Source organism: Esox lucius, chromosome 13 (genome assembly GCF_011004845.1).
Source record: "Esox lucius isolate fEsoLuc1 chromosome 13, fEsoLuc1.pri, whole genome shotgun sequence".
Classification (NCBI taxonomy): Eukaryota; Metazoa; Chordata; class Actinopteri; order Esociformes; family Esocidae; genus Esox; species Esox lucius.
In genome coordinates, this window is record NC_047581.1 from 39,007,587 (window position 1) to 39,031,299 (window position 23,713).

The window sequence follows — 23,713 nt, forward strand, 5'->3', positions numbered from 1 at the left end:
ACATAGGAGCTCTGTACCTACACACATAGGAGCTCTGTACCTACACACATAGGAGCTCTGTACCTACACACATAGGAGCTCTGTACCTACACACATAGGAGCTCTGTCCCTACACACATAGAGGACTATGCAGCTCATTTAGTGTGTGTCTGTGTTATGTCAAAGGCTATTAGTTCCACCTTTCTCCAATGACCTTGTCACTTCTTATTACTCTGTCCTACAGGTTCTGATGTGTGCTCCCTACAGTACTGAATCAAGCAACAATATTTAAATGCTAAGATGGATACTTTAACATGTTTTGTAGAGTGTTGACTGGCATGAACTAGATGGTGTATGTATTTCATCACCAAGACACTGACCAGCCCAACCCTCCAAACTGTCAGAGAGGCTACCAAGACACCAATGGCACTTTGACAAAGCTACAGGCAGTTATGGCCAAGACTGGTCGAAGTGTACATTTGACCAAAGTATCCCAAACACAAATCAGGGGCTGTATGGAATGGTGGCAAGAAAGAAGCCATTACTGTAGAAGGCTAACCACGAATCCTGTTTGAAGAATGCCAGGAAACACTCTAAACGCTTAGTCAAATGTTTTGAGGTATGACAAATAATAGAAAATGATGGCCTAAATACAAAGCACTAGATTTGTTGCTGTGAAGTATGGAGGTGGCAGCATCAGAGATGAAGAGAAAACGAATGTAATGCTTAAGGAAAACCTGCTGCCATCTGCAGGAAATCTGAACGTGGGACTGAGCTTTCACCATGACATCGACCTAAAACACGGTCTAAACCTATTCCGGAGTGATTGAGGAATAAAAAAGTAAATGTCCTGAAGTGGCTCAGTTAGAGATGAAACATATTCCAATTGAAACATAGATTTCTTTTCACAATAATAAATGTTGCGTATGTAGATGGTGGGTTGATACTGTAAGTGGAAAAAGTCATAATTTACTTGCAAAGCTTCTTAGGGACTGACCTGACAAGATGTGAAAAGTTCAAGTGGACTTCTATAGGCACTGTATGTGGTGGCCTGGTGGGTGGGTGTCAAAGCGATAGGAACAGAGTAATCACCACACTGTGTTGCTTGGAAGATTATCTGTGTAGGACCATACAGTACCTCGATCTGTAGCTGGAGTAGAATCAGCTTTCAAAGCGCTTCTTCACTGAAGATTTTAAAGCTATAGGGTGGCAGTCATTGTAGAGCAGAACCATCTTTAGCAGCTATTCACTAAATATGTTAAAGGGATAGGAATTATTATCTGTTTTGTTGTAATCACATGACAATTTCTGTATGCTTTGGCAATATGTAAAGTCTTTTTTATGCCAAAACAAAGTAACTTTTTTTTTTCTCTTCTCTCTCATTGACTCACTCTCCCAGTCTGTATGTCATCCTTCCAGATTAACCTGATGGAGTCAATCACTGTCTGTATGTCATCCTTCCAGATTAACCTGATGGAGTCAATCACTGTCTGTATGTCATCCTTCCAGATTACACTGATGCAGTCTGTCCCTGTCTGTATGTCATCTTTCCAGATTAACCTGATGCAGTATGTCCCTGTCTGTGTCATCCTTCCAGATTAACTTGGAGTCTGTCCCTGTCTGTATGTCATCCTTCCCGATTAACCTGATGCAGTATGTCCCTGTCTCTGTCATCCTTCCAGATTAACCTGATGCAGTCTGTCCCTGTCTCTGTCATCCTTCCAGATTAACCTGATGCAGTCTGTCCCTGTCTCTGTCATCCTTCCAGATTAACCTGATGCAGTATGTCCCTGTCTGTGTCATCCTTCCAGATTAACCTGATGCAGTATGTCCCTGTCTGTGTCATCCTTCCAGATTAACCTGATGCAGTATGTCCCTGTCTGTGTCATCCTTCCAGATTAACCTGATGCAGTATGTCCCTGTCTGTATGTCATCCTTCCAGATTAACCTGATGCAGTCTGAGACGGTGCAGGACGTTGTGTTGTTGGAGCCTCGCTGGCTGTGTAGCGGGGTGCTAGCCCGTCTCCTCTCGATGGACACTCCTAAAGCCATCCACCATTACAGGGGTCGCTACCGGTTGGAGGAGATTCAGGCTTTGGCACCAGAGAGTGATGTGGAGGAGCTGCTTCAGGTCAGATACACAGCACTAAAAACACTTGGACCTGTTATTGCAAAACATGTCTCACTTTGCGTCCATACTAAGGGGAACTGTTTTAGGAGAAGGGGTTATTTGGCATCAAAGAGGAGGTTGTCCATTTTGGACCTATGCGAAACAAGCAACCTGTTCCTGTTGTAAGAACAAAACTTCAATGGTCCATTTGTAGTTCTGTTCAGGGTTAATAATCAGGTCATAACATGAACAAGGTTTACTTAACTGTTATTAAAAAGCTTGATTTGTACATAATGTTATGTATATCACATGATTTGTACATAATGTTATGTATATCACATGATTTGTACATAACAACATATAATAATCGGAATATAATGTATTTCATATGATTTGTACATAACACAATAATAATCATAATAAATATTATATGACTTGTAATAAACAATAATAATCAAAATATAATGTATATCATATGACCTGATATGTGATAACACAATAATAATCATAATAAATATTATATGACTTAATAAACATGTATATCATGTTGTATATGTATATATGTATATCATATGACCTGATGTGTGATAACACCATAATAATCATTATGTATATGTTCTTACAGGTGCTGGATGCCATGGATGTGTGTGCCCGTGACCTGATCAACCCTGGCATGGTGGACGTACCAGCCCTCATCAAGACCAACGGTCTGCACCGCTCCTGGACCGAGGAAGAGGAGGACCAAGATGTTCTGATCTATGGAGGAGTCCGGCTGGTCCCTGCTGAACACCTCACACCTTTCCCCTGTGGACTGTTCCATAAGCTACAGGTAGACATGGACCTCCTAAACACATTTCTTTGTCTGTCATTGTGGAGGCCATTAAACCAATTTTCAATCTCCTAACCCTAACATTAACTTCAATAACCTAATCTTAATGCCTAAACTCCATGTTTTGTCAATAGTGGTTATGTGATCAGGTCCTTCTCACTGACCTTGGTTTTACAGTTACTAACAGTCATTAGACCAACACCGACCTTGGTTTTACAGTAACTGACAGACATTAGACCTACATAGACCTTGGTTTTTAGGTAACTGACAGACATTAAGCCTACACAGACCTTGGTTTTTAGAGAACTGACAGACATTAAGCCTACACAGACCTGGTTTTTAGAGAACTGACAGACATTAAGCCTACACAGACCTGGTTTTTAGAGAACTAACAGACATTAAGCCTACACAGACCTGGTTTTTAGAGAACTGACAGACATTAAGCCTACACAGACCTTGGTTTTTAGAGAACTAACAGACATTAAGCCTACACAGACCTTGGTTTTTAGAGAACTGACAGACATTAAGCCTACACAGACCTGGTTTTTAGAGAACTGACAGACATTAGGGTTAGGGTATTAAAGTAGATGTTTAGCAGTAGGTTCTAAATTACTCTCTGTCAGAATACGGTGGCTATGGTATTGACTAACGTCTTAAAATTGAACTGAAGTCATTCACCTTAAAAACTCTGGGATCTAACCCTTGACCTCAAGGTGAACCTGTGTCGCTGGAGTCACCAGCATCACCCCGAGGATGAAACAGAGGATGAGCCAGATGGAGACATCCGCCTCTGGACCAATGGGGTGAAGGTCAGCCAGGGTGGAGCTGAGGCCATGGTCCTACTGGTCAACCACGGCCAGGGAGTAGAGATTCAGGTCAGAGGTCACGAAAGCCAACGGGCAAAGTGCTACGCCCTCCTGGACACCATGGTAACCATCACTGAATCGTTGCTGTCCTCCACTCTCCCGGGCCTCATGACGGCCCGATACTACCTCAGCCCGCAGCAGCTGAAGGAGCACCACGGGCCCATCATGGTCTACCAACCCAAAGACTTCCTGAGGGCCCAGGCCCAGAGGGACAACAGCCTGAGCAACACCATGGGAGGCTACAAGGAGAGCTTCAGCAGTATCCTGGCCTTTGGCTGTGCTGAGGTCTACAGCCGCAGTCATCTGGGAAGAGATGTCCACATCTCACAGGTACAGTCCAATTGTCCGTCTCATCTGCCCTAAACCTGCCTAGGAGATAACTGCAGAAATATGCCTTCAGGCATTGATGTGGAAGCTGTGATGTTATAATCAATGTCCCCCTCAGATGTCTCTGACCAGGAGGAAGCTGTAATGTTATAATACATGTCTCCTTTAGGTGTCTCTGACCAGGAGGAAGCTGTAATGTTATAATAGATGTCTCCTTTAGGTGTCTCTGACCAGGAGGAAGCTGTAATGTTATAATACATGTCCCCCTCAGGTGTCTCTGCTGGCCAGGAGGAAGCTGTGTCGTCTGCTGGACCCTCCTGATGCCCTGGGGAAGGACTGGTGTTTGTTAGCCATGAACCTGGGACTGACCGACCTTGTTGCCAAACACAGCTCCACCACAACCAATGACCCGTCCCTCCAGGCCAGCCCCACGGCAGAGCTGCTCCAAGATTGGTCAGTCCGGCCAGACAGCACTGTAGGAGTATTAATGGGGAAGCTTCGTGAGCTGGGGAGACGTGATGCTGCCGACTTCCTACTGAAGACATCACCTGTGTTCAGAGTTCATATGGAGGGTGAATCGAGGGGGGAGGGCGGGGCCTCGGGGGGAAACCTCCACATCTGCAATGGAGGAACTTCTTACCATTCCATCAGCTCTGTGATCTCCCGTTGAGACATTCTACAACCTCCCGTCTCCCTCCTCTCCCTCCCCCTCCTCCCCCTCCCTCACCTCTCTGACTGTTTTAATCATTTGGCTGTCCTGAGCTCCAGAGGAGTGTGGAGTGCCTGTAAGGTCACTGTGTCCTGTACTGTGGTTGCACAGCCATGAACTTCACCAGACACTGCTCCTTGTCAGTCCTTTGGTACAGCTCAACTTCTCCACAATAGAAGGACACCACTCTGGGTGGAAAGGTTCATATCCGTCTGATCTGAGATCATTTTATATGCTGAGATTTCACTTCCCTAAAGTCCCTGGTGATCTCCTTCCAACATGTCAACCAGTGGCATCTAAGTGTTCACTTCCAACAACAGCTACAACTGTTTTAACTAAGTTGTCAGTCTCTGTCATTAGCTGTTGTCAGTCTGACAGCTCTCTGATTAGGTAAGCCTTCTACCTCCCCTGAAAAGCACAACAACCTGACACCCTGACCAGCCCCTCCTAGTGCTGGACCCGTGTTCACAAAGCGCCTCAGAAAAAGTCTTAGGAATGAAAAAATGTCTTAACAAATGTGCAGCTCAGTAAGTTTATGTGAAATTAGTCAAATCAAAGTTCATTTAAGCTGGTGTTCACAACAGTTGAAAGAGATAGTGAAGTTCATTATTGTTGTATATAATGTGGAATAATCAATCAGAATTAGGTGTCACAAGGTTAACTTGAAGCAACAGGATGTACAGAATTAAATATCAAAATCAAAAGTAAAACATGCTTAATTATTAGCCTAGTGGGTGTAAGCATTTTGGCACATCATGGGAATGTTTTGTCTGAAAGACTAGAGATGCTACTGTGATTTATGGATTGCCCAAATAGAAATATCTCCTTTCAACACCTCCAAAGCAATTGCCTGTTTGCGGCACAGGAACTCTTGACTCAGTGCCTTTTTGCATTCCCAAGACACTCACTGGGTCCCCTGTTCTGGACCTCTCGTCAGCATGCTAATTGTGGACTAGATGGATCTCTTATAACAAAAAAAGCTTCTTACAGAGTTTTTATTTACCTAGGACATGTTTTCTACTCTGAGATGCTTTGTCAATACAGGCCTGAGTGAGTCCACAATGGAACACTATCCCTTCCAAAGTGGACTACTAATACTGAATAGTATGCTGTGAAGGGCTCCATTTGGGACAGGCTCTAAGAGCCTAACAGCCTGGCCTAAGGGTTAGAGAAACAGCATTATTTTTGAAATAGCTAGGCTAACAATGTGTTCCAGTGGAGACAACACTGGGGTTAACCTATATAGGAACTGAGAGGTCTTTAAAAATACCCAGGGGCCTTCACTTCCTAGCAGAAAGAACATATCCATCCTACCCAGGGGCCTTCACTTCCTAGCAAAAAGAATATTTTTCATCCTACCCAGAGGCCTTCACTTCCCAGCAGAAAGAACATATCCATCCTACCCAGGGGCCTTCACTTCCTAGCAAAAATAATATGTCCATCCTACCCAGGGGCCTTCACTTCCCAGCAGAAAGAACATGTCCATCCTACCCAGAGGCCTTCACTTCCCAGCAGAAAGAACTTGTCCATCCTACCCAGAGGCCTTCACTTCCCAGCAGAAAGAACATGTCCATCCTACCCAGAGGCCTTCACTTCCCAGCAGAAAGAACATGTCCATCCTACCCAGAGGCCTTCACTTTACCATTTTCTACAACTGTTACACCCTCCCTCCCCCTCGACACTCCTCCCCAGTTTTATGGGTCAGACTACTGACATAAAATGACAATTATGTAAATATATAGGCGGTCAGTTGTCTACCTCCATGTGGTCCTCAGTGTGGGTCTGAAACATTGAATGTACTGGCTGTCTAAGGGTTCTTTAAGATTGTGGGTGTGGGAGAGGAAATAACGAAGGAATAGAGTGCTGTCAGAGTGTTTATGTGGCTTCTCCTGAACAACAACACAGAATCACATGATGTTTGTTACAGTGGAAACGGACCCGAGACACACATGCAGGGATCAGCCCTCTTGTTGCCAAGCCAAGCTGAAGAACTGTGTTTGTGAAGGAAAGTGTATATTGTACACTATGGTATTTTCTCTGTTAAAAAAGTAACTTTTTTATTGTGTTGAATCATCATGTATTACTGAACTTAAAGATCTCTTGTTAACGTACGTTCTGTTGTTTTTGTGACTTCTTGATTTTGACAGTGATTTTGGCACAGACCTGTTTGTCCCCAAACACACCCTATTCTCTGTGGCTCCCTATTCTCTGTGGCTCCCTATTCTCTGTGGCTCAGAGGTCCAAACTGGTGCTCTAGATAGGGAATAGGGTGCCATTAAGGGGCCGTCTGTCTGTCTCTAGGAGATTATTGTATTTAAGACTTTGTATAAACAGAAAGTCTCTTTGCACAACAACCTTGGTTTGTATTGATTATCCTGATCATTTGGTTCCCACAGCATGACTGGGAATAACGCCATGTTGTCGCTCCATCCTGATCTGGCCTTCAAGTCTAGGAGGTCCATTTTATAATAAAGTATTTACCTGAAAATAAATTTTTTCTGTGTACTTGATCTACTTTCTGTCCAATCCTGGTTCTACACTTTCTTTCAAAATTGTCCATTAAAATAACTGTTAATGTTGTAAATGACTATTGTAGCTGAAAAGGGCAGATTTTTTATGGATTATTATGGAGTTAAATATCTTCCAAAAGGTTGAGTGTCAATATTGGTAAGAAAATACATTTGTATATTGGCATGATCGTAAAAAACAGTCATATGTAAAACAGGAAAGGCAAGTGTGAAATTAGATCTGTGAACGTATGGACACCCTTTTAAGACTTTTTACATGTTAAATTTTTACTTTACGCCATTCATTAATTTATGAATCATATCTCTACATTTAATCTCTTGTCAGTAATCTGGCATCTTCGAAACTGTAAAGCAAGAGTTGGACCGCTAGCCCAGTGCTCTACCATAGAGGTGCGATTCATGATTTCTTGTTCAAAATAAAAGTCCATAGCTGTTTTTTGAAGACCACATAACGATATTACACCAGTAAGCACACAATACTTCTGTGTGAAAATTACAAGGACAAAGAATAGCCTTGCATAGAATATCTGAGATACAAATTATAATTAACTGATTTAATCATCATTTAAGTCAAGATATCCCTTTAAATATTACAGTCTGGCATGTGCTATTTAATAGCTGTGTCCGGTGCATAATTTTTATGATGGCTGTATCTGGCCTGGAACGTCTGTAGTGATTGCGTAACATTTTGTTTTAGTTATTCGTATTTTTACAAGTTCTCATTTTACAGCAACAACCCAGGGGGAAGGAACCAAGTGGATGTTTGAGTATTTGGGACCACAACAAGTGTGTAGGCATACCCAATAGTACAATTTATTTTAGTTTAAGTGATTTTTTTTTTACGCGTGAAACTTATGCACAAATAAAGAACAGTAACTCACATGAAAATTAGTTTTCACGATGCATGAATGAAGAGGGAAGAGAATTTTAAATTGAAAACATGCAGGATACCTATTTCTGGTTTCCCTGATTTCATAATAGCTCTCCTGGAAAGGTTCGGTTACAGTTTTAGGAGGGCCCCTGTTGGGCCCTGTCCGGGGCCTCCCCCGGGTAGGGCCACAGTGTCGCTGGACCCCCCCGTCTCAGTTCCAAGGTGTTACGCTGCTATATTATTGTGCTGGGGGATATGAAGAATGCACTTTCTAACTTTTCTCAGTCTCCAGTTTTACATTTTAGGAGGAGATGAGGTCCTGGTCCACACCTGCGGAGTACCTGGTTTGGGGGGCCCGTTGCTGTCCCTGTCCTTGTCCACCTGGTCATACTTTTGAGCTAGTCTAAAATCAAATATACTCTGGATTTAGCCCAGAGAAATGTATTTATTATTCCAATTGGACTCTTAATATCACCCGGCACAGCCAGAAGAGGACTGGGCACCCCTCTGAGACTGGGTCCTCTCTAGGTTTCTTCCTAAAATCCAGCCTTCTTAGGGAGTTTTTCCTAGCCACTGAAATTCAACACTACTGTTGTTTGCTCCTTGGGGTTTAAGGCCGGGTTTCTCTGTAAAGCACTTTGTGACCACTGCTGGAGGGACGGGTCATCAGACCACATGACCTTCTCCCATTCCTCCTCTGGATCATCCAGATGGTCATTGGCAAACTTCAAATGGGCCTGGACATGCACTGGCTTGAGCAGGGGGACCTTGCTTGCGCTGCAGGATTTTAATCCATGACGGCGTAGTGTGTTACTAATGGTTTTCTTTGAGACTGTGGTCCCAGCTCTCTCCAGGTCATTGAGCAGGTTCTGCTATGTAGTTCTAGGCTGATCCCTCACCTTACTCATGATCATTGATGCCCCACGAGGTGAGATCTTGCATGGAGCCCTAGACCGAGGGAGATTGACCATCATCTTGAACTTCTTCCATTTTCTAATAATTGCGCCAACAGTTGTTGCTTTCTCACCAAGCTGCTTGCCTATTGTCCTGTAGCCCATCCCAGCCTTGTGCAGGTCTACAATTTTATCCCTGATGTCCTTACACAGCTATCTGGTCTTGGCCATTTTGGAGAGGTTGCAGTCTGTTTGAGTGTGTGGACAGGTGTCTTTTATACAGGTAACAAGTTCAAACAGGTGCAGTTAATACAGGTAATGAGTGGAGAACAGGAGGGCTTCTTAAAGAAAAACTAACAGGTCTGTGAGAGACAGAATTCTTACTGGTTGGTAGGTGATTAAATACTTATGTCATGCAATAAAATGCAAATTCTTTAAAAATCATACAATGTGATTTTCTGGATTTTTGTTTTAGATTCTGTCTCTCACAGTTGAAGTGTACCTATGATAAGAATTACAAACCTCTACATGCTTTGTAAGTAGGAAAACCTGCAAAATTGGCAATGTATCAAATACTTGTTCTCCCCACTGTATATTTTATGCTGTACACACTTTTTTATGATCATACCACTATGTATGAATTTCTTACAATACCAACAATATGTATACTTAACCTTTTGGCAGATATGTAACCCCATAGAATATCTACATTGGCATACAGGGGTCCATTATCAGCAACCATCAGTCCAAAGCAAAAAATGAACTTTCCAGGGAAACTCATGAAATGAAGGCTATTCCATGAGAGAAACTGCCAAGGAACTGAAGATCTCGGACAACGCTGTGTACTACTCCCTTTACAGAACAGCGCAAGAGGGCTCAAACTAAAATAGTTCGAGCCCTATACATACAGACGCCCTATACATACAGAGGCCCCGTTGCACAACTGAGCAAGAGGACACATACATTAGAGTGTCTTGTTTGAGAAACAGGTGCTTCACAGGTCCTCAACTGTCAGCTTCATTAAATAGTACCTGCAAAACACCAGTCTCACCATTAGAAGAGGTTATTCCGGGATGCTGTCCTTCTAGGCAGAGTTGCAAAGAAAAAGCCATGTCTCAGATTGGCCAATTAAAAGAAAATATTAAGATGGTCAAAAGAATATAGACACTGGACAGAGTAATAGAGAAATATTGGAAAAAAGTGTTATGGACAGACAAATCCAGGTTTGAGGTGTTCAGATCACAAAGATGAACATTTGTGAGATGCAGACCAACTAAAATATGCTGGAGGAGTGCTTGACTCCATCTACCAAGCATGGTGGAGGCAATGTTGATGGTCTGGGGGAGATTTGGGGGTGGTAAAGTGGGAGATTTGTATGGGGTAAAAGGGACCTTGAAGAAAAGCTATACCTCCATGTTGAAGCCATTTGGAGGATTATTGTTTGATTTTGTTTTATTGGGTAAAGTGATTGAAGCCACACAGGACTGGCATGAAGTCAAAACTCAAACCTCTGGAATATGCAGAATCATCAAAAAACTGTGTCTCCTAGTGGAAGCTCCAGATGCACCAAATTAAAGTAAGACATTTTATTTTATTATTGGACATTGACTCCACTTTTGTATCATAACCTGAAAATATATCCATCCATCATCCATCCATCATCTTCCGCTTATCCGGGGCCGGGTCGCGGGGGCAGCAGTCTAAGCAGGGGTGCCCAGACTTCCCTCTCCCCAGACACTTCCTCCAGCTCTTCCGGGGGGACACCGAGGCGTTCCCAGGCCAGCCGGGAGACATAGTCCCTCCAGCGTGTCCTAGGTCTTCCCCGGGGTCTCCTCCCGGTGGGACGGGACCGGAACACCTTCCCAGGAAGGCGTTCCGGAGGCATCCGAAACAGATGCCCAAGCCACCTCAGCTGACCCCTCTCGATGTGGAGGAGCAGCGGCTCTACTCTGAGCTCCTCCTGGGTGACCGAGCTTCTCACCCTGTCTCTAAGGGATCGCCCAGCCACCCTGCGGAGAAAGCTCATTTCGGCCGCCTGTATCCGGGATCTTGTCCTTTCGGTCATTACCCAAAGCTCATGACCATAGGTGAGAGTAGGAACGTAGATTGACTGGTAAATCGAGAGCTTCGCCTTGCGGCTCAGCTCTTTCTTCACCACGACAGACCGATACATCGACCGCATTGCTGCAGAAGCTGCACTGATCCATCTGTCAATCTCCTGTTCCATCCTTCCCTCACTCGTGAACAGGACCCCTAGATACTTAAACTCCTCCACTTGAGGCAGGCACTCTCCACCAACCTGAAGTGGGCAAGCCACCCTTTTCCGACTGAGGACCATGGCCTCGGATTTGGAGGTACTGATTTTCATCCCCACCGCTTCACACTCGGCTGCAAACCATCCAAGTGCATGCTGAAGGTCCTGGCTTGAAGGGGCCAACACGACAACATCATTCGCAAAGAGCAGAGACGAAATCGTGTGGTCCCCAAACCTGACACCCTCCGACCCTTGGCTGCGCCTAGAAATTCTGTCCATAAAAATTACAAACAGAACCGGTGACAAAGGGCAGCCCTGCCGGAGTCCAACATACACAGGGAACAAGTCTGACTTACTGCCGGCAATGCGGACCAAGCTCCTGCTTCGGTCGTACAGGGACCGGACAGCCGGATGGTTTGCCAGAATCTCTTCGAGGCCAGCCGATAGTCCTTCTCCATGGCCTCACCGAACTCCTCCCAGGCCCGAGTTTTTGCCTCCACAACCACCCGGGCTGCAGTCCGCTTGGCCTGTCGGTACCCGTCAGCTGCCTCAAGAGTCCCACAAGCCAACCAAACCTGATAGGACTCCTTCTTCAGTTTGACAGCATCCCTTACTTCCGGTGTCCACCACCGGGTTCGGGGATTGCCGCCTCGACAGGCACTGGAGACCTTACGGCCACAGCCGCTTCGACAATGGCGGTGGCGAACATGGTCCAATCGGACTCAATATCTCCAGCCTCCCTCGGGATCCAGTCGAAGCTCTGCCGGAGATGGGAGTTAAAAATCTCTCTGACAGGAGACTCGGCCAGACGTTCCCAGCAGACCCTTACAGTACGCTTGGGCCTGCCGAGTCTGTCCAGCTTTCTCCCCCGCCATCAGATCCAACTCACCACCAGATGGTGATCAGTTGACAGCTCCGCCCCTCTCTTCACCCGAGTGGCCCCTTATGGTCCCTCCTGTCGGTGGTGAGTCCACGGGAAGGCGGCCCCATGTCGCTCCTTCGGGCTGAGACAATCCACCAAAAGAAAGATAAAAAACCCAAACTCAATGCCCATTATACCCTGTAGATGGCGCTTAATTGGAGCTTATTTCCTTCTACAACAGGACAATGACCCAAAGTACAGCTCCAAACTATGCAAGAACTATTTAGGGAAGAAGCAGTCTGGTATTCTGTCTGTAATGGAGAGGCCAGTACAGTCACCAGATCTCAACCTTATTGAGCCTGTTGTGGGACCAGCTTGACTGTATGCTACCTAACAAGTGTCCATCAAGCCAATCCACCTTGTGGGAGGTGCTTCAAGAAGCATGGGGTGCAATCTCTTCAGATTACCTCAACAAATTGACAACAAGCATGCCAAAAGTCTGCAATGCTGTAATTGCTGGATATGGAGGATTTTTCAGTGAAAGCAATGTTAGAAGTATTATTTCACATTTCTAACCTTGACGATGATTAGATTTCCTATTCTTTTTGCTATATTTCCTGTTCAAACTCATTTCATTTATGTTTTCATGGAAAACAAGGAAAGTTCTAAGTCACCCCAAACCTTTGAACAGTAGTTTATGTTGGAAGTGTGTATGTTTGAAATGTCTTCAACATCCAGAACACCTAAACATTATATTGTGTCTGGACATCGTCTGACTAGCAGCAAAATACTAACTTGGTTATGTGAAGGTTGTGTGATAAAGTATGTAATGGGTTAACAGGACATGGAGAAAGGCATTATAGCTGCTTGTAGTGGACAGAGTGCAATTCCAGGCAGTGTTTGGTGATGCTCTTCAGATTATATTGTGAGAGAAGACCCAGCAGAGTGGAGCCAAAAACAACAGGAGGAAACTTCTCTATCAGTCCTTAAAGGATTGTATTGAGGGTCAATCAACAGTGATCAATGTGTGTTTTGTTGGTGGTAACAGTAGATTGAGACCAGCCATTCTACTGCTAATTACTGGCTGAATAACACTTAGTCAAAACCCTTCAGAACCCATCAGTGGATTCCAGAAACATGTCATCATGCCCTTTGACCTGTGATGACTGAGGTCGTTATTACTTAGTGTGTTGGAAGTTTCTCCGGGCACTGTTATGTTATGTCATTCTGGTCATTTGTAAGACGTTGGTTGTGTATAGATTACACTGTGGATCCTTGCCAGTAGACTGAACTAAGCCTAACATCCTTCTGATATGATGCAAACCCCTTTACCAAATAAGTCAGACGACAAGAGTTATCTTTTCCGGGGTCTTTGCTGTCAGACTGAATCAATGTAGTGAATCAATGTGTTTACAAGGAGGAGTGATTCCTTCAGTATTTTTAAATAGGTGCTAATCATCTTAAATCTTCTGTTTACGAACCCCAATCAATTATAGTGATTGAAATGAAACTAATCAATGGAGGTGAAAAGTGTGCTCCTGAAAAACGCTCTACCGCCAATGAGTTCACTGGAATGGAAAGGAATTTGTTTGTCAGTATTTCTCCATACTGTGTTACAGCCATTTACTTATTTAGAAAACATCATGGAGTTAGCATGAAGAGTATTCTAGTGTTCTGCAGCACGTCATTCAGATTTTACATCACTGTTACCATGTTTTGGCTTTAGAAGCTATGTACTATTGTACTAATGTACTATTTGAAACTAGGTTCATTTTAGTTTTTTCTCACATTACTCTCTTGCGTGTCTTCTGTGTTTAGGGTTAATATTGGTTAACAGTCCAAGAAAACATGTTTAAAGTTCAACATTTAAAATAGACATGGCAGAGGAGATAACAATACCAGAAGTTCAGAGTGACAAATAGCTAGACTACACACAGAAAACCCTGTCTACCAGAAACAACAATATCAGTCACATGACTAGACCTGACCCAGAACACCCTGGTTTGATAACAGATTTGTTCATGTATTGGTCATATTTCATTGTGTGATGGATTATGAAGCCTCCTGAAACTGACTCTCTGAAGACACGCCATAAAGAGCTGAAAAGCTCTTGTTCAGCTGTCGAGGTGATGCTGCGACAAGTACTCAGCGTGTTGGTGAAGCTACTATGAAAATATCATTTACAAGCTACCAACATTTTCTGTTTTTATTTCTATTTGTTATATTTTGCAAGTCCTATTCCTCAGCAGTTTTCCAAAACAGTGGGTGTGTCATATAGTTTTCCAGATATATTTTTATTTTTATTATCTTTCAAATAATTTGGTATGTTATACACATAACCATTTAATAACTCAAAGAGTCAAATAAAATGTATGGTTTTAGTGTATTTAAACACATGCATGTATACGGAAACATTTTTACATTACAGATAACCCAATACCAATGTATGTGAACCCTGGTATGCATCCGCTAGAACTGTTGTATAGGTTGGTAATCGTGTGATGTCATACATTTACACAACACCTGATCTGTAGACAGTGCAACCCTTCCGTTTTATTGCGTGTGAAAGGTGTTCTTAAAAGAAATGCATCACCAATATTAAATAATTATTTTCATTATGTGACTCGAAGACATCATACATGCAAACCATACAAAACCCGCCGTTTAACTCAGGTTTAACATCCCAAGTATTAATCAGCGCGGAATCGATCCGATTCTGCCAGATCACATGCTTCGATGACCTCACAGAGGGGCAGGGTTATTTACATGCATACAACAAGAAACTTCGCGACCAATCAGAGACAACTTTCATGGTTAACGTGATGTGCATACAAGCCTTATAAACTTCGTGCATTCTGCAGAAAACCGAATTACTCTTCTTCAAGGACCAACATAGAAGTAAGTGTCAATTGGAGTGATGAGGTACAGCGTCTTTATTCAGCAGGGTTTTAGTAAGGTTATAGAGCTGAAACGTGTTAATTTCTTTAACTTTCTAACGCTTAGTATACTTTTTCCGCCATTTACATTGAAAATAGCGTTTTTCGGGATGATTGAATTTCACAGTCGTTTTGGTCAAACTCTTTTTAATGTAAATGTTAAGTTCTAGTCATTACTACATGTAGTTACTTGGGTAACTTGTTTAAAACCATGTTCGCTTGAATCTGAATTAGTTATCAAAATCGTAGAGGCCATAATTAAATCAAAGGGCAAAGGCCATTATGCCAATCGGCTGGGGTATCCCCATGTCAGTAATATAGCTCCCTAGTCGGCTTTGATTGAAATACATGTCGGTGTTTCGGCAGCCTACGGATATTTTATATCATAAATATCTAAAATGTTTTTTTATATGTATGATTTGTATACCTCTATTGGAACCGAAGTGTGCCTCCCCGACCCCCCCAAAAAAGATATGTTGCTCAGCCCAACAGAACAACAAATGTGGAGTTGGTCAAGCACGTGGGAGGATTCGATTATATGGTTCGGGTTTTCACGATTGTGTGTGTGTGTGTGTGTGTGTGTGTGTGTGTGTGTGTGTGTGTGTGTGTGTGTGTGTGTGTGTGTGTGTGTGTGTGTGTGTGTGTGTGTGTGTGTGTGTGTGTGTGTGTGTGTGTGTACACAATTGAATTAAAAGGGGTATTGCGGTACACGTCAGGGCGAGATACATTCAGTATGCTTAATTCGGTAGTTCACTTAAACTGACCTAAACTTTAGACAGAATCCACTTAACTACCATGATAAAGAATCCTCAAAGTAACAAATGTATGTGCCCTCGGTGTGTTTTGCACCAGGGGACGTTGGAATCGTAATGGAACTGCTTCCAAGATGTAAATTAGATCCCGGGGAAAGGGAATGCCCTTCTCAAATCAAATGTGAATCTGTCTGCTTGGTCATGTCAACAAAGGAAACATTCCTTCTGGACATTTTTTCTTTTTTTTGCCATCTTCACAATGAAACTAGTTTAAACTCACAAAATTTTACATTTCCCTATTAACTAGTACAGATTTGGTTCACAACAAAGTTTAAAACAAATGTGTGATCTGGGCCTGTGTCTCTTTTCAGGCCGCCATGTTGCCTCTCCTGACCGTGTTTACACTGTGTCTCTCCGCTGTCCTCTCGGCTCCCAGCCTGGATCCACAGCTGGACGAACACTGGAACCTGTGGAAGAACTGGCACAGCAAGGACTATCATGAGGTCAGACACCAGCAGGGCTGTAGCCACAAATCCTAATAGGAGTGTTGATCTGGGTTGTCCAGTGATCTGTTGTGAAGTGGACTTTCTTTTACTAGAGAATCAACTCCAAAATAGTTGCTGAAACCCTTGATAATGCAATGTACTAATTCTAAAGTGGGTTGCTTCCATGTGAGTTGTGGACCAGATCTGATGGTGTCATTTGTATCTGTTTCAGAAGGAGGAGGGCTGGAGGAGGATGGTTTGGGAGAAAAACCTCAAGAAGATTGAGATGCACAACCTGGAGCACTCCATGGGCAAACATACCTACCGTTTGGGCATGAACCACTTTGGAGACAAGGTATGAGCAAACCAACCAGAAAAAGTATTTGTTGGTTTTGCTGACAACCCAATAATCCCAATGTGTAATATTAGCAATTACATTTCTGCAGATGTTTTATTAGGGCATGAATATGCCAAGTACATCATACATTTATCATGATACTTAGGTCATGATACAATGTGTTTAGGCTCATGATTTCAGTGGCTGAATATCATGACCCAATACTGTGAATTTACTGTGATCTAAATATGTTGAGCAACATTTGGAATATGTCTGCTACAAAAGGACAGGGGCACAATAGTTTTGATCTTGTAAGAGTGCAGAGAACCAATTGATTCCTTATTTCAGAAGTCATCTTTGGTGACAGGGCATTCTCTATGGTTGCTCCTCGTCTCTGGAACTCTGTCCCCAAAACCATCCATGACCCTGAGACTGTCCCCATCTTCCAGCAACGCCTCAAGTCTCATCTGTTCAAAATCCCCTACCCATAGCCACGCCAAATCCCACACTCTCAATCTTAGTAGTTTTCTCATAGTATTTATTTTGTTTTCTGTTCCATGTCACTTTTGTACAGTGTCTTTGGGTCCCTGAAAAGTTCAATATAAATATAATGTCTTATTAAGTCTAGAAGGAAACCCTCTTTAGTTTTGATTCATATTTAGCAAGCTACTAAAAATATGTTATCTTTTTAATTATGGCATGATATGTAACAATCAATTGTCCCTTTCTCTACTCTGTAGAGCTAGGCTTATTGCTTCCCCACTGCTGTATAACCATGTTAATGTGTTTATTGAAGAGTCAGCACCTTTTAACCTGTACTTCTGAAACTGAGGCTTTTCAATGTCCTTGTCTCCCTTTCCCCAGACCACAGGGTTAGAGGTCAGGGTTACACCTTTTGGTTTGTGAATGGTAACTGTTGAACTCCATGATTCTGCTCTCCTCAGACCAACGAGGAGTTCCGTCAGCTGATGAACGGGTACCGGCAGAAGGCTGCCAACCAGAGGAAGTTCAGGGGATCCGTGTTCTTGGAGCCCAACTTCCTGGAGGCTCCCCGTCAGGTGGACTGGAGGGAGAAGGGGTATGTTACCCCTGTTAAAGACCAGGTGAGAGGCCTCGATCAGTACATTAATGACTCATTCAATGGGTGCATTAGTCTGCTGTCCTGAAAGGGACGTTCACCTTGTATGAAGACAAGGGCCAAAGTGTGACTTGGCAATTTTTGTTGTTGTATGCAACATTACTGCATGCTTGTTATTGATGTCATGATTACTTACTTTTTGAAGTTAAAGGAAAGGTTTGCTATTTTTGATCCTGGGGCCTTTTTTCGTATTATCTAGACTAATCCTGGACTGTGGAGAGATTATCTTTTGGAATTAATACAGTTTTGAGAGTTTAAGGTTTTTCCTACTGTCTCTCTCTAAGCTAAAATTGAACTGAACAGGGCAACCAATGTAGTGTTTGAAAATATGAAACATTTGGTTTTCCAAAATGGGAAGGCCACGGTGTATGGATATAGGTCTCTGAATGTTCTCCTGAAAGAAATTGCCAAAGCAAGCGTTGTATTAATGGTTATGTTCTACATTTTTCCATAAACAATGCTCTACCTCACAACATAATCTGTAAACCTCTGCACTGGAGATAACAGCGCCGTGCTGTTTCAAAACAGCTGAACTATGGTGCTGACCTCATTGGAGGAGTACTAGCTGGCAACAAGCACAATTTATGGTATTTCAGTCCCCTATTTTGTTAATAAAATGAAGTCTAACTGTCTAAAAGACAGACCGGCATTCCAGAATGTTATCAGTCAGGGAAAATAACTGACATGGTTGTTCCCAACAGTATCAAAATCGTGCTAATGCTCCGTAGTAGAAATAATTTCAGTACTTCCCCATACTATTCCTGCAGAACGGGACTTGAGAATAAACATTGATAACCATTGAAACAATGCTCGTTTTGACACATTGTTTTTGGAGACCTATATCCATATACCCTGGCCTTCCTGGTTTGGGAAAACCAAATGTATCATTTCCCATGCTATATCCATTGCCACAGTTACTTTCATTGTAGCCAGGAGAGGCTTAAATTAAGAAAATCTTAAACTCTCAACTTGGTTAATTCCAAAAAAGTCTCCACAGTCCATGATTAGGCTAGATAATCTGTAAAAAGTAAAACATTTAAAACCTTTCCTTTAAGCCAGGCAGTGATCTTTGATTGTCTTAAGGTCTTGCAATGAGGTTGATCAGGACCTTATTTTGGTGTTGCTTTGTGACACAGCGTCAGGGCTGCAGTGTGGGAGTATTGGTGTGAAGTTAATCCAACACAGCTCTGCCTGAATAAGGACCGTAGAAAAACCGCCTGTAAAATTCTAACCATGTTGATCCATCAACCAGCAGGGGGAGCTACAGATTTCTATCATTCCTCTGGCTGATAGTGCTAACAGGTTCTTCTCCCTCCTCAGTGTCTAATACTTTACAACATCCTGCAGCTGTAGGTGATCTTCTAAAACATCTGTTATCCGTGCCCCTGCAGGGCTCTTTGGTTGACTAGTTGCATCTGCTTTCAAGGTTACTTGTGTTAATAGTGTTTTCTGTTTGAAGGGACACTGTGGGTCTTGTTGGGCCTTCAGCACCACAGGCGCCATGGAGGGTCAAGTGTTCAGGAAGACCGGTACTCTGGTGTCCCTCAGTGAACAGAACCTTGTTGACTGCTCCCGTCCAGAGGGCAATGAGGGCTGCAACGGTGGTCTGATGGACCAGGCCTTCCAGTACATCAAAGACAACAATGGACTGGACTCCGACGATGTGTACCCATACCTGGGAATTGTACGTATTATTCCTGACCCTGTGGATGACACCATTTAGGCTTCTATTTTGTGTTCTCCTACTACATATGTAAATTTGTGAACAACCTGAAAGGTTGCCTAATGCCACCTAGTGTTTTTTGAACCTGTGTGAATCCAAGGTTGGGGATTTTACTGCTACATACATTTTAAGGGTTGTTTGAATTCTAACAAGAGTTGGCTTTTCTGTACTGATGATCTAGAGGGACTTGTAATCATTAACACAAGAAGCCCCAGCCAGTTGAAGACTTCATAAGGGTGAAGGAATGCCATGGTGCTGTGGCTGCTGAAACTGATGTGATTTTGGGCTGTAGTGACCTCTTGACCCCCATGTGTATGCTCCCCTCAGGACGACGGGCCATGTAACTATGACCCCAAGTACAACTCTGCCAACAACACGGGCTTCGTAGACATCCCCAGAGGCAAGGAGCACGCTCTGATGAAGGCCGTGGCAGCGGTCGGGCCGGTGTCTGTTGCCATCGATGCCAGCCAGAGGTCCTTCCAGTTCTACCAGTCAGGTCATTAGAGTTACTGGATTATTAGTTCCAGGATTGAGGTCACTTCTAAATGAAACCATAGATGAGAATTGTTATTTCTGTACTTCCTTGATTGAAACTGAACAATTCTGACAGCAAATAGTCAGGTTCAGGGTAAATTCAGAGTTCACTGTATTTCCAGTGACTGCTAGTAGTGAACAGTTGAAAGTATGTGCATGTTATGCGCTGTTGTCACATTCATCAGTGACCTCTGTAGGTTTTCCAAGTGTCTTAACATGGTGGTCATCTGTTTCTAGGTATTTACTATGATGAGGACTGCAGCAGTGATGCCCTGGACCACGGGGTCTTGGTGGTTGGCTACGGGTTCGAGGGGGAGGATGTCGAAGGGAAGAAGTACTGGATTGTCAAGAACAGGTAATGTCTTTACTGCACTGCAGAAAATGCTACTTCAAAAGTAGTAAAATGGGATTTAAAGTTATTAAATCAAGCAAAACTTGATTTTACATAGACATTACCCGTTTCCATGTAGAACATGCCTACATAGATAATAAGACATTGGACTCTTTAAATATAAGAATTGTTTTTAAAGTGCATCTCCGCTGACTGACATCTCCCTTCCTGTTTCCTCCAGCTGGAGTGAGAAGTGGGGAAACAAGGGTTTTATCTACATGGCCAAAGACCGGAAGAACCACTGTGGCATCGCCTCATCCGCCAGCTACCCTCTGGTCTAGTGTGGACCAGACCAGCATGCCTCAGCAAGAGCTTACAAAACAGGATCCTGTGAGCTGTACAACTAACTGAAACTACTAAAAATTACTGGATGTCTAACAGCCTGAATGAGATTCAGGATTTGACTGAGTTTCTGGCTGATAGTCTGGGTCTCTACATGAATGACAAGTGGGCTGTGAAGAGTTCTATATGGATTTCAAGGTTAAACAACAAACAGTTTGGGTTTATTGCCTTTTATGTTGGTTGTGAAATTCCAAGCCATCTTTGTTTTAACTGACTTCAATTTGCTTTTAGTTTTTGGTCTTATGTCTGATTTTAATTTCTTACCATTGCTCTGCTAATTATTGTGCTTATTATGATTAATTAAACCTGAAGGTTTTGTTTCACTGAATTTTATTAACTGACCTCATGGAGTTGTTGCACAAGGCAAGTCATGCCACAAACATATTTCCGCTGACGTTTTTGAAAGGGCTGTTTGAGTTTGTTCATTTCATCACTAACAATCTAGATGCACTGGGAACTGTTATTCCTTAACCTTTAATAAGAAATATGCTTGAATTCAGCAAAAATCGCTTGAAATGTGAGACACAATCTGAAAACAAGCTACATAGTCACTTTCAAAAACCACAAATCTGTCTTTGACAAAGAACCGTAACTTGTGTTCAGACTATTGGCACATTCGTTTTTGTATCTCTATTCCTGTGTTGATTAGACAAGTTTACTTTATGGGTTGCATGCTCACGGTTCCTTTTATTTCTAATCTGTTAACTGTAACATGTTAACCTACTAGTCCAGGAACCCTTATTGTATCTAAGCTGGCTTTACTTAACATGATCGCTCACCAACAAATTATTCTTGGTAAATTACATTATAATATCCTACAACCTAGACTTTGTTTCTCACTGAATTGTGGCTAACAGAAGATTGCAGTGCTACTGATCTTAACGAGACAGCACCCGAAAAATGTGGTTATATGAATACGTGTCGAAATGGTAGGAAAGGAAGAGTGGCTGCCCTATTCAAAGATACATTCCAGTGCAAAGAAAATTCACTAGGTCATTTTATTTTTTTAAATATCTGTTTTACATTTAAGGGTACCCCCAACATTTTGTTTTTAACCATTTACACGCCATGATATTCTGCACATTTTATTGATGGTTTTGCTGATCTACTCTGTTATATCAGTTGATTATAACTTGTTAATTATTACAGGGGATTTAAACATCCACATAGATAATAGTACAGACAATAGTGCCCAATAACTTTTGGCACTACTTGACAATTTTGATCTCACTCAACATGTGAAAGAGCATACACATACTCAAGGCCACATTCTAGATCTGGTTCTCTAAAAGTCTGTCATGGTTAAAGACTTGGCCCTGTCTGAGCATTTCTGGGTCTTTTTTGATTCACTTATCATCCCAAATGTTCCTGTAAACTCTGTTTCTGTTAAGAAAAGGTACATTAGAGTACCAATGATCAGTTTATGGAAGACATAATTATCTCTCCAACAATAAGTGCTGAGTCAGTTGATGTACTCCTGGACAATTTTAATGCCAAAATATTGAATGTCATGGATCGTGTTGCACCGGTAAAGAAAACTGAGCATACAGAAAACACCATGATAAGAACCCTGAAAAGAGAATATAGGAAAGCAGAACGTAAGTGGAGGAAAACTAAACTTCAGATCCACTATGACATCTATAAACAAAGCCTTGGTAGCTTCAACAATGAGTTACACAGGGCCAGACAGCAACATTTATCAGGAATGATCAACAAGAATATCAACAATACCCAAACTCTATTTGTCATGGTCGACAAGCTTACAAACCCAATAAAGCAGATAGCATCAGATCCCATGTCCACTGTGAAATGTAATGAATTTGCATGTTTCTTTAGTGAAAAAATTATAAGTATTAGACGGAACATCAGAACTACACAGTCTAACAAGGACTCTGTACCGTCACCACGACCACCAAGACATAACATGGTTATGACGCATTTTAATAATATTGATCAAAAATCCTTAGAAGAAACAGTTCGACATCTTAAAGCTTCCACATGCTGACTCACACTGCCATCAGACTTAAAAATACAAAAATGTAACTCTATAACAATGGACCTACAGCAAATAGTTAATAGCTCTCTGCAATCAGGCATTTTCCCAAAGTCTCTAAAAACAGCTGCCATTAAGCCCCTATTAAAAAAGAAAACACTGGATGCATCTATAATGAACAACTATAGACCTGTATCAAATCTCCCTTTTATAGCCAAGATCATTGAGAAGGTTGTCTTCAATCAACTCAGCACTTTTGTGAACTCAAGCGGTCACTTAAACAAATTTCAGTCAGGTTTCCGACCTCACCACAGTACTGAAACAGCCCTGATTAATGTTTTAAATGACATACGTCTGAATACTGATTCTGATAAAATAACAGTTCTGGTTCTATAAGATCTCAGTGCAGCATTTGACACTGTAGATCATAGAACACTTATAGATAGTCTGGAAAATTGGGTAGGACTCTCCGGGACAGTCTTTGATTGGTTCAGATCTTATCTAGATGGCCGGAGTTACTTTGTCACCATTGGTAATCATGAATCTGATAGGGTGGCAGTGACAAGCGGAGTTCCACAGGGATCAGTTCTCAGACCGATCTGTTCAATCTCTATATGCTACCTCTGGGCCAAATTCTACAGAACAACAACATTAACTACCACAGCTATGCCGATGATACATAAATATATATGTCTCTCAAACCATATGACAACAGCTCAATAGACTCTCTGTGTCACTGTACAGAGCATATAAACTGTCTACAAGTAAACCAAGATAAAACAGAGATGATTGTGTTTGGCAACAAAAATAAAATAACTAGTATTAGTAAAGAGCCAGGTTAAATCCAGGTTAAA

General features: G+C 42.5%; 2 protein-coding genes across 3 annotated transcripts in view; both read left to right on the forward strand.

Annotated features, from left to right (window-relative positions):
• dapk1 (death-associated protein kinase 1) overlaps positions 1-7,312 on the forward strand; it is a 68,205-nt gene extending 60,893 nt beyond the window's left edge. Inside the window, exons 25-28 of one of the 2 annotated variants that reach the window (XM_029124627.2) lie at positions 1,922-2,110; positions 2,715-2,918; positions 3,632-4,114; positions 4,383-7,312. In XM_029124627.2, coding sequence (XP_028980460.1) covers positions 1,922-2,110; positions 2,715-2,918; positions 3,632-4,114; positions 4,383-4,781 — 1,275 coding nt within the window. In that variant the 3' untranslated portion in view covers positions 4,782-7,312. The other variant, XM_029124628.2, reaches the window with a different exon arrangement.
• A 7,719-nt stretch (positions 7,313-15,031) lies between these two features.
• On the forward strand, positions 15,032-21,197 carry LOC109614643 (cathepsin L1-like). Its single transcript, XM_020052474.3, has 8 exons — positions 15,032-15,126; positions 16,288-16,419; positions 16,634-16,756; positions 17,683-17,841; positions 19,336-19,560; positions 19,927-20,095; positions 20,371-20,488; positions 20,706-21,197. The coding sequence occupies exons 2-8, from the start codon at positions 16,294-16,296 to the stop codon at positions 20,803-20,805; spliced, it is 1,020 nt and encodes a 339-aa protein (XP_019908033.2). The 5' UTR covers positions 15,032-15,126; positions 16,288-16,293; the 3' UTR covers positions 20,806-21,197.
• Positions 21,198-23,713: the final 2,516 nt, after the last annotated feature.